The following is a 12210-nucleotide window of genomic DNA, read 5'->3' on the forward strand; positions in this document are numbered from 1 at the left end:
TCTAATAAACATTAAATTAAATAAAAATATAAAATGAAGACACTCATTTGTTTTTCATTTTTTTATTTAGTTTAACTTAAAGTACTAAAATAACTAATAAACTAATAAATAACAATTAATAAAAACAAAAACAAATAAAATTACAAAAGATATAAATATAAAAATAAATTTAAAATATATATTTTATATAAATATAAAATCGAATTCAAAATATTAACAAAAACTATAATGGAATATCAGTTGACACTTATTCAAGAACATTTCCCTCATATTTGGCAAATCTGTATGACCGTGTCAGGTCAATACTTCATAAAGTTCACACGAAACTGCTGAAGCTGTTGACATTTTCTGTGTACAAAGTTCCTCAGATGCCCTGTGAACAGCTTGTGAGTCCACAAATCTCCCACCACGTCAGTGCCGATCGCACCGATGTCACATGATGCAAGCGAGATGCTTTTATATATATTTTAGTGCTCTGCCAGCATACTTTTGTTGTACATGTATAAATAATGAACCCCTCAATGTCTCCATTAAATATTCCCGGATAGAAATCAATAGTTCACACTTACCCTCTGTGTTTATTTGTTTAGTGCTTTGGGTGTTTGTGTTTATGGCAGCATTTGGTGCAGAATGCTTGATGTGAACGGCAAAAACCTCTACCCTTGAACAGAGAGAGTGAGGTGAAAGGACACACTTACACACATGAATGTTTAAACAAACATCACTCATGGTCAAGCAGCTATAAAAGAGAAAAGAGAAGGATCCACACAGGATGAGGTGAAGAATGATGATCTAACTTTATGATTTATGATTTTCAAGAACTCGTTGCAGTGAGTAAACACACAGACACACACACTGCAGGGATATTGCATTGTTTTCCTTTAAAATATCCACAACAATAAACATTTATTTGAGAAGCGAATTTCATAGGATGTAAGACGAATATATATTTAATACGTTTTATTTTGAACTACTGATAGACAACATGAAAAAAATAATAATAATAAAATACCAAACAAACAATAATTAATTAAAAAAGATGTTAAAAAACAAACAGGAAACTCGATTTGCATCACCTAAAGTTTTTTGCAAGGCACCAGAAACAATGCAAGGCATCTAAAGACAGTTAAAAACATACGAGAAAGAAATGACCAATTACAAATCAGTATGCAAATAAATGTAAGTAAGAAGACCAATCACTAAACAGAATGCTAATGAGTCACAGACAATTACATTTTGTGTTAAATATTCTATTACGGTCACTGGGATATTCTGAGGAACTGCTGTCTTAAATTTCTTAAAAATTATGAAGCGTTCAAAAATAGTGACAAAATAAAAAATAGGGATGTGGAACGGTTTTCATTCCACAAATGGTTTAAGTGTTCCATGTATGTTTTGTATGGGGTGACAAATAATTACAGTGTATAATGTAAAATGCAGTATTTCGAGACAAAACAAGGTTGCATGCTGTAAATAGAAATGTAAAGTCAGAACTTTATTTTACACATTATTGCACATTATTTTGCACAAATCTAAATGTTATTTTGTGCAAAGATGAAATATACTGCATTCACAAAATGCGAATCCTGTGAATGAGAATGGCATTTCATTGATGAAAGGGGTCGTTTGGACTGCAAAAATATGAAGACAAAATGCATATCTCATTCACAGAATTAGCATTTTGTGGATGAACCCTCAAATCCCTGAGATACTCTGAAGGAAGGACCTCTCCTCAACAACACATGATTTGAGGCATAATCTCTGCAGGACGACCCACTGTGAACCTTAACATTTAATGTTAGAGGTTTGTTCAAAGCACTATGAGCACTAGCAGTAATAATATTGCCTTAAAAACACCTCTAACATTCAGTGCTGGATGAACATCAATACAGCACAGCCTTGCAAGCATAAAAACACACAAAGCATGTGAAAGCACACACACATAAACCCAGGCAGAAAATCAATGACAGCAATAATGGGATGGGGTGCGTTTACAATGAGATCTGTAAGCACACACACACACACACACACACATTTTCTTTTGGATTATTATATACAAATAATATGGATTTAAAACTGGTTGTGGTTTTCTCTTTGGGACTGATGAATCTGAAACACTGAACAACTGCATTGTGAGTACTGTTCACAAACATACTCTACTTTTCAAAAGGTTTGGGGTCAGTAATATGTATATATATATATATATATATATATATATATATATATATATATATATATATATATATATATATATATATATATATATGTTTAGCAAATCAGCATATTATGATGATTTCTGTGTCATGTGACAGCGAAGACTGGAGTAATGATGCTGAAAATTCAGCTTTGAATACAGAAAATAAATTACATTTTAAAATAGATTTCATTAGAACACAGTTGTTTTAAATTGTAATAATATTTCAGAATATTACTGTTTTTACTGTATTTTCGATCAATGAAATGCAGCCTTGCTGAGCAGAAGAGACCTATTTCAAAAGCATTAAAAAAAAAGTACAAACCCAAACTTTTGAACAATGGTTTATAGTTTCAATAAAAGAGCGTCAAGAATGAGATGTTTAATATTAGATGAATACTAATTCATCTAATTATGTTATACAGTAAATTCAGTTTTTATAAGCTCAAAAGATAAATGGGTAACACTTTAGAATAAGGTTCCATTAGTTAATGTTAGTTAATGTATTAATTAACATGAACAAACAATGAATAATACATTTATTACTGTATTTATTCATCTTCGTTAATGTTAGTTAATGAAAATACAGTTATTCATTGTTAGTTCATGGTAATTCACAGTGCATTAACTAATGTTAACAAGCACAACTTTTGATTTCAATAATGCATTAGTAAATGTTGAACTTAACATGAACTAAGACTTATAAATGCTGTAGAAGGATTGTTCTTGCTTAGTTCATGTTAACGAAAGTAGTTAACTAACATTAACTAATGGAACCTTATTCTAAAGTGTTACTGATAAATGGTTGGTCTTCTAGAAAACAATGGAAACTTACAGTCCTTGACATTTTCTGAATGGCGTTCTGTTAATAAGTAAATACACTAACACGTCTGTTTAAACGAGGCCCTCTGAGACAAAGAGCGCAGCAGGAAACCAGATAATGAGACTCAATCTGAATCTTCTGCACAATTTCTTTCATGACAAGGAACTTTTTTAACCTTGTTTACTCACAATTGCCAAAACGAACAATGAAATTGATTCATAATGATATTACGCCATCCCAAATAGAGACAGATAGCGATGCCAGAGGGAGCTCGTGGCCGGCGAACAAAGCCAGACCTAAACTGAACAGTGAGTGAAAATCGAATTAAAAGCATAAACTATATCTCTCTCTCTCTCTTTCTCTCTCACATCATTTTTTTATGATAAACGTTACCGTCGCACATTAAGACCCCCCCGATAAAGTTCAATGACAGTGTTTAGAGCAGGCGGACCATAATAACTCTATGCTCTGACCCCGAGTAATATCCGAGGTGTGATTATGACAGTAAAGTTTCCACCGCAGAGATATTAGAGCAGAATTACTGCAGTGAGTTGATATCAAAGATCCATTAGAGTCATTAGCTCAATAGGAGCTTGTTAACCTCTGCGTAATGAATCGAGCTCTTCGCTCGCCCACACCGAGAGCAGCTCGTGTTGGTTTCTCCTGCGGTGAGGTGATTGCGCTTCAGCCTCAGCCAATATGTGCTATTTTTGCTCTGAATGATCGAACATTAGTGGAGGGCTGCTTACTTTCCTAACCTTGAAACGCTAGGCAGTGCAAAAGCTTGGTTTCATTTCAAGATTGCTACATTCTTAGTGCTGCTGCAATTGAGTGCTATAGTTGAAACATTGACCTAAAAAGTATTATTCTATATTCTATATAAGTTCTCATTCAGTCTTGGGTCAGCTAATTATTACTGTTATTAAGCAAGAATGCATTTAATTGATTAAAAGTTATTTCTGAAGGATCCTGTGACACTGAAGACTGGAGTAATGATGCTAAAAATTACACTTTGCATCACAGAAACAAATTGCATTTTACTAAATATTACAATATAAGACAGTCATTTTAAATTTTAATAATATTTCAAATTATTACTGATTTTACTGCATTTTTTTTTAAATAAATGCAGCCTTGGAGAGCAGAAGAGACATCATTAAACAAACTTTTGCACTTCATTTGCATTCATTCATCTTCTTCATATCAGTACGGTAACCAGTAATACCAATATGCCAATAACTATCTGCTCTGCACTCATAGTTTTTATGTCACTGCAAGTTTCCTTGTATAAAACAGTTTTGAAAGTGGTAAAGAATTGACTTGTAACTTGTGACTTGTATCTGACTATCACCAAAAGTGGATCTGGAGCACTCACTGTTCTTGGCTTTTACTCTGTATTCTGTTGTCAAAATGTAAAAAGACATTTATGCGATTGGCAGATACTCTGACTTTGCATTGAATGTATACATACCGAGATGCATCAGTTCATGCATTCCCTGGGAATTGAACCCGTGACCTTTGCACTGCTAATTCTATGTGATAGTTTGAGCTAAAGAATCGTGACACCTTATTAAATCAACAACACTCTTAAAAACAGAATAATGCCACAGAACAAAAAAAAATTGGCTTTTCAAATGCATGCTAAATAAAATAATAAATAATAAATAATGAAATGTAAAAAAATATTAAATGAAATGTTAAAAAACTAAGAACATTTTAAAGTAGTATTTTCTTGTAAAATGTACTCTAATGTTAAACATTGAACTAAATTGATCTGAATTCATAATTGTGAAATATAAACTCAGAATTAAACTCAGAACAATATCAGAATTATGCAATATACTGTAAATCGCAATTATGAGAAAAATAACTCAGAATTGTTAGATATATACTCAAAGTTCCGACTTTCTTTTTGAAATTCTGACTTTTATTTTATTTTTTATCCCATGGCAGAAACAAGCTTCCATATATATCCACATCAAGCGGTCAGTGAAAGTGGTCTAGGTCGCTCTCATAACATCGCATAAATAATACACAAACCTGTACGTGTCAGGAAGGGGTTTATCTATCTCTCTAGCAAGCATGAATAAAGCAGAGCTATCACATTTTTATTGCACCTCAGAAAAGGCAGTAATGTTTCCGTCCCATAAAAGAGAGTGATGGCGAGTGTGTGTGTGTGACTGACCCGACGTCTCGTCCACCCGCTCCTCTATGGTGTGTTCTCTTTGATGGACCCACTCGCCGTTGCATTTGAAGTAGATCTGAGCAGCAGGCGTGGCCGTGCAGTAAAGATTGACAGCTTTGTTCTTGATGATGTAAGCGTCCTCCGGCTCCAGCAGGAAGTGTGGGAGGGGCTCCGGAGGGTCGCTAGGGAAGGTCTCCGGCAGCTCACCCAACCCCAACAGGAAGTCATCATCACCTGGGGGAAAAAAGACAGACAGCATGAAGCATCAGGAAGTGAGTGGGAAATGTAGAGTAGCGTACTGCTTTTTGATGCATTTAAAAACTTCCATTAGAAGATGGCCTTGCAAATCATCAATTCCAGCACGTCCGGCATTAAAAAAGTCTGGGGTCAGTAAGATTTTTAAAAGAAATTAATACTTTAATTTAGCAAAGATGTAAGAGGGTGATCATTTTAATTTAGGTTTTGAAATAGATTACAAAATAAAACAGTTATTTTCAACTGTAATATTATTTCACATCATTACTAATTTAATTTATACTTTAAAGTAGATTACAACATAAAAGTATGTTACAATATAAAACAGCTATTTTAAATGAAAATTACATTTATGCATTTAGCAGACGCTTTAATCCAAAGCAACTTACAGTGCATTCAGGATATCAATTTTTACCTATCCTGTGTTCCCGGGGAATCGAACCCCAAACCTTGCGCTTGGTTGCGCAATGCTCTACCAGTTGAGCTACAGGAACACTATTTTAAATGGTAAGAATATTTCATTACATTACTAATCAGAAGTGATAATTTTAATATATATTTTAAAATATATTACGATGAAAATCATTTTACATTGTAATAACATTTCACAATATTACTGTGCTTTTGAAGGGTGGTGTACAATTAGCATTGTATAAAATGAGTATAAATTAAGTGTGGAATGCATAACACATCTCTCAATATCTCTGAATTTACTTTGCAACAGAAATCCCCATTATGCCAATTCATTCACAAATGACAGTTTTCTCAGAGCCTCTCCAGAGAGGTTTCATTTGCAGAAAATGGTGCAGGCCTGTATTTGTGTCTCAATATGAAACAGGATCTTACAGTCGTCTCTAGCTGATCCCTGGTTAATGGAGTAACTGCGGCTTATTTTAGCTCAAGTTCAAGTAGACATGACGTTGTGAGATATCTGACGTTCTCTTTTACGCTCCCTCTATCAATCCTACTCTTTGCTTTGAATGCATAAACTAATAAATGAATGAACAGATGCATAAATAAATGGACAGACATTCTGATGCTTATAAATATATGAACTAATGAACTATCATGAATGGATGAATGGATTAACAAACAAATCAATGAACATATGAATGAAGAAACAAATGAACATGACTGAATAAATTAATGAAGAGGCAAAAGAATAAACATTTAGTGATATTTGTTTGCATTTGTATGAATGTTTGAACAGATGAATAATCACATAAAATTAACAAATAAATGAATGAATCTATGAACCAATGAACAAAGAAGAATGGACGTATTAATAAACTGATGAACGAATTAATAATATGTACAAAAATCACTGAACATATATGAACAGAAGAATCATTTAAACTAATGAATGAAAGAACAGAAATAAGCAAAAACAACAGTGTAAATAAAACTAATATTATATATTATATATTACAAATAAACATGAATTAATAAACGAATAGACAAACCAAAGAACAAATAATTTCTATATTTATGAACATACGAATGATAATGCAAGAATTAATCAATGAACCATTCAACAAACGAATGAGCGAACAAGAACCTATGAACTAATTAAACAACAAACATAAATATTTGAATTAATAATTGTCACTGAACATATGAATGAATTAATAGATCAAACAAAAGCTAATGAATGAAAGAACAGAAATAAACAGATAAACAAATAAGCTAATGAATGAACAAATTAACATGATGAACAGACAAAATAGCGAGCATGGATTATTAAAGTAGTGAATGAATAAATGAACTAATAAATTAATAAACTAATGAAGGAATAATAATAAACTGCAGGTTTTTGTCCAAACTGTAGTCACATTTTCAAAACTGTACACACAGTAAGCACAATATCATCACATTAACACAACTTGTGTTGTTTTCATACAATATTCAGTCAATTAACAGATTTCTAAAATGCTTACATTTTCTTTTCACACAAGCTTTCCCCACACCAAAATCATGGCTATTCCTTATCTTTCCTTTTTTTAAATTTAATTATTATTATTTTTTTTACAAATGCTTAAAAACAGCATGACAGAAATGAAGACAATGTTCCAAACGTTAAATATAGTGTAAAGCCTCTACTTTACAGTTTCCATTATATCAACTTAGAGTAAAAAAGACCACTTTGAATTGATTTAGCTGATGCAGAACAATGCAAAGAATCAGAGAGAGAGAAAATAATAACTGGGAGAGGGAGAGGAATAGTTGTAGAAGGGAAAGGAGTGGTTGGATCAGAAAAAAAGAAGAAGTGGTAGGGAAGAGGAGTAAGCTGGACTCTTTTCCCCGTACACGTGCTTATTTCTACCATAGAATATAAAGTCTAACGTGCATATTTGACTTTTATTCTTGCAATTGTGAATTATCTCAAACTCGCAATTCCAAGAACAGAAGTCTACATTGTGAGATAAAGAGGAAACGAGATGGAGACAAGCTTGCATAGTAACCAAAGGCCATGTGTGTTGGGATTTTTGTTGATTACTGGCATCAGCCACCATCTATATCCACTGGAACACTATTTAAATCGAGGTTATAAATTGAATTTCTTCATAGGGGACCCTATTTTTTTTTCTTCTATTGTACATTCTATGAAGTAATGACTCATTCAGTTTTAGACAGTGTGTTGACAAGAATAAACACATTCAACACTTAAAAATATAATATAGGTTTCAGTTTAAGAAGGTACAGTAAGTTTAAGTAGCAATTTGAATCATACAACAAACTAATGAATCAAAGAATACAGAAATAGACAAATGAACAGAAATAAACTGATGAATGAACAAATGAACATGATTGATTAAAGATATGATCAACTAATTCAACAATGAAGAAATTATTCAATAAATGAACAAACATATAAACTAATGAACAAAACCAATGAACTATGAATGAATCAATTAACAAACCAGCGAACCAAAGATAAAAGAAACGGACAAATGAACAGAGCAACAAAAAACCCAATGAATGAACAAATGAACATGAATGAATAAATGAATGAAGAGACAAATTAATAAATAAACAAATTAACTAGTGACTTGAGCAAATGAACGAAAACCAACAAACATACGAATGAATAAATCAATAAACTACTGAATCCAAGAACAGAGACAAAGAAAAATGAGCAAGACAACAAATAAACTGATAAATGAACAAATGAACGTGACTGACTTGACAAAAAACAAACATGAATCTAAGTAATGAATGGATAGATGAACAAACTATTGAAAGAATGAACAAATTACAGAATAAATGGAGAAAGTTGAATTGGTTGAATTTTTTTTTTTTATATAGCATTTTTCACGATGCAAATCATTGCTAAGCAGCTTTACAGAAAATTTCTAAATTATATTTAGTAATTAGAACTGACGGACAGATCAGTTAAAAACTCTCCTGTTCATTTCTGTAACACAATTTCACTGCCAGCACAAATGCAGACATCTTCAATATTACACACACACACACACACACACACACACTCATGCACATAATGGATGGATCGTAACCCAGGATGCATCGATCCCTGGAGTCATCAATACATACACCGGATACTTCCATTACACACACACACACACACACACACACAGTAAAAAGACATGGCACGAGCATCAGATTATTATTGAATGCCTCTATTAGATGCTCGCTGACCCATCCGATGGCACGCAGTCCGCCTCATAACTCTTCTCTCACACACACACTGAGCTGCTTTCACCCCAAATTAACACTCTGTAGGGTACATTACCTTCCATTAACGGGTCACGGCACAGCCATGCTATCTAATGATGGGCCAAGGGCCGCGTCTGGTTTGTTTGGGTCTGTGTTGTGTTTCCAAATGCTAATATTAGACAAATGAGCTAAGATGATTCATTTATTTTAATCCCAGATTAATCTTACACACACAAACAGTCTCACTGGTATCTACTCTATTAAAACACACAAACAAACCTGATACTCTTCAAATAAAAGCCTAAACATGCTTGGGGTTAGTGGTATCTTTAGGCACATCGTGATTCAGTGTGACTCAGTTCTGGGAATCATGATTCAATCCTAAATGGGTTTATTGAATGCAGCATTTAATTTTTTTAACCTATGTACTTACAGTAATAAATTAACTAACTAAATAGCTTCAAAACATAAGAGGAAACACACTTTTTGAACTAGAATGGATGAATATGTGAATGATGAAAAATCAATGAACATATGAAGAAACAGAGGAATCATTCAAAAGGTCATTGAACAGTGAATAAGTGAACACGACTGAATGAATGAATATAAAGAAAAAGTGTAAACAAGAATAAATGAATGAATCTATGAATGAGTAAACAAGAACGAAGGAATTAATCTGTGAATGAATCTACAATTAAACAAGAACAAAGGAATGAATCTATAAATAAAAAAACTAAAATAGAGGAATACATCTATGAACGAATGAACAAACAAACAAACAAGAATGAATCAATGAATCTATAAATAAATAAACAAACAAACAAGAATGAATCAATGAATCTATAAATAAATAAACAAACAAACAAGAATGATGGAATGAATCTATAAATAAACAAACAAGAATGAAGCAATGAATCTATAAATAAACAAACAAGAATGAAGGAATTAATCTATAAATAAACAAACAAGAATGAAGCAATTCATCTATAAATAAATAAACAAACAAACAAGAATGATGGAATGAATCTATAAATAAACAAACAAGAATGAAGGAATGAATCTATAAATAAACAAACAAGAATGAAGCAATTCTTCTATAAATAAATAAACAAATAAACAAGAATGAAGCAATTCATCTATAAATAAATAAACAAACAAACAAGAATGATGGAATGAATCTATAAATAAACAATCAAGAATGAAGCAATTCATCTATAAATAAATAAACAAACAAACAAGAATGATGGAATGAATCTACACACTAATGAACAAACAAGAATGAAGAAATTAATCCATGACCAAATTTACAAACAAGAATGAAGGAATGAATCTATGAACAAATGATCAAAAGAAAAAAAAACAAGAATAAAGAAATGAATCTATGACTGAATTAACAAACAAACAAGAATGTAACTATGAACAAATGAACGAGCAAAGGAATGAATCTATGAAAGAACAAATGAATGAAGAAATTAAATGAAATAATGTGTATGAACAAAAAGCATTAATTTGGAAAAGAAAACACTGAAGCTTAACAGAGTCAAAGCACTCGTTTCTCACATCCTGTGCAATGAAGCTTTTAGAATCAATGCACAATCTTTTTTTTTTTTTTTCACCCAAACATAAAGTATGTAAAGGTCAGAAAAAAGGTGGAAAATCATCATGGAGAACTGAATTGTGTTATAAGAAAACTTGACTAATGTTATAAGGGCTCCTGAAGTGTAGGATAAGTCCTTTGGAAGCGTTCTCTTTCTCTTTCTCTTTCTCTGGCTGTTCTCCAGTGCTCTTCTCATCGTCTCTCCTCTCAGGTGTCAAAGGGTTCAGATGATTAACTCTCTTAATAATGGGGCTTAAAGACCAAGCTGGGACCTTTCACACAACGAGTGTGAGTGAGAGGGGTCACGTTTATTAGCTTAACCTTCCAGAGCGTGAGGATATTATTGATGAACAGTGAACGCTCCAGTACTGCAGGAATATTCCAGGTTAAATACAACTTAACCTCTATCGATGGCATCTAAGACACGCCATCAGCTACTACACAAAATAATCCCTCCGTTTCTAAAAACGAGCAGAAATAATGTTTACAGTAATGAATTTCTAATGGACATCCATGGGCCAAGATATTCCGGAGGGAATCAGTTTTAATCTCTCTATCACACATGGCTGGCTTTGAGTTTGTCCAATATTATACAGACAAGCTGCTGCTTCATTAAATGGACTATCCAAATAATAATAATAATAATAATAATAATAATAATAATAATAATAATAATAATAATAATAATAATAATAATAATAATAATAATCTGGGTGTCAGGTTATTAAATAATTAAAAATAAATATAAACAGTAAAGAAATTAAGTAGTGATGCAGTAGCATGAGAAAAGGAAGGCTAAATAGATACCGATATATTGTTAATGATCAAATATTAATCACTTTGGTCTCTTTACCCTAACAGAACGCATCATGAATGTCTGATTTTTAAATATTTGAACGAAAGACAAAACAACAACAACAACAACAAGTTCAGATGGGAAAAAGAATGCAAAATTCGTACTGGTGCATCAGTATATAATTGTTAAAAATCAATTGAATCATGTGAATGATATTATTATATTATTATTTAAGAATTCATAACTTATTTATGCAACAACATAAAGGGAAAATGCTGAATAAATGAATGTATCATATAATTAATAAATTCATGTATTGATGCAAAATCATGAAAAAAATTATGAAAAACCAACATCAGTAATATTATCATTTATAATCAGATGAATTAACATTCATTACCTTACAATAATTATTTACAGATATTCTCATTACTTTTACAGAAAGTACCACGGCAAACAAACAAACAAACAAGTTCAAGTGCATCAGCTCCATTGTAAGTTTATACAAAAACAAATCAAAATCCACATCTGTCATGGATGCTGTCCATAAACATGAAATCAAAAAATAACCCAGAATATTTTCTAATAAGAGCAGAGGTAATTAATGTGATCATAGATCAAACATCTCCATCAGCACTCCAGCAATCCACTTCCTGTGTGTGTGTGACAGTGTATTAGACAC

At 32.1% G+C, this 12210-nt stretch overlaps 1 protein-coding gene across 3 annotated transcripts in view; it reads right to left on the bottom strand.

Moving 5' to 3' along the window:
* Positions 1-12210, bottom strand: part of LOC128014840 (netrin receptor UNC5C-like) — a 122600-nt gene that overhangs the window by 75745 nt on the left and 34645 nt on the right. For all 3 annotated transcript variants that reach the window (XM_052598512.1, XM_052598510.1, XM_052598511.1), the window contains exon 2: positions 5203-5436. In XM_052598512.1, the coding sequence (XP_052454472.1) occupies positions 5203-5436 (234 nt within the window). The remainder of the gene's footprint in view (positions 1-5202; positions 5437-12210) is intronic.

The sequence above is a fragment of the Carassius gibelio genome, chromosome A5, assembly GCF_023724105.1.
Source record: "Carassius gibelio isolate Cgi1373 ecotype wild population from Czech Republic chromosome A5, carGib1.2-hapl.c, whole genome shotgun sequence".
Classification (NCBI taxonomy): domain Eukaryota; kingdom Metazoa; phylum Chordata; class Actinopteri; order Cypriniformes; family Cyprinidae; genus Carassius; species Carassius gibelio.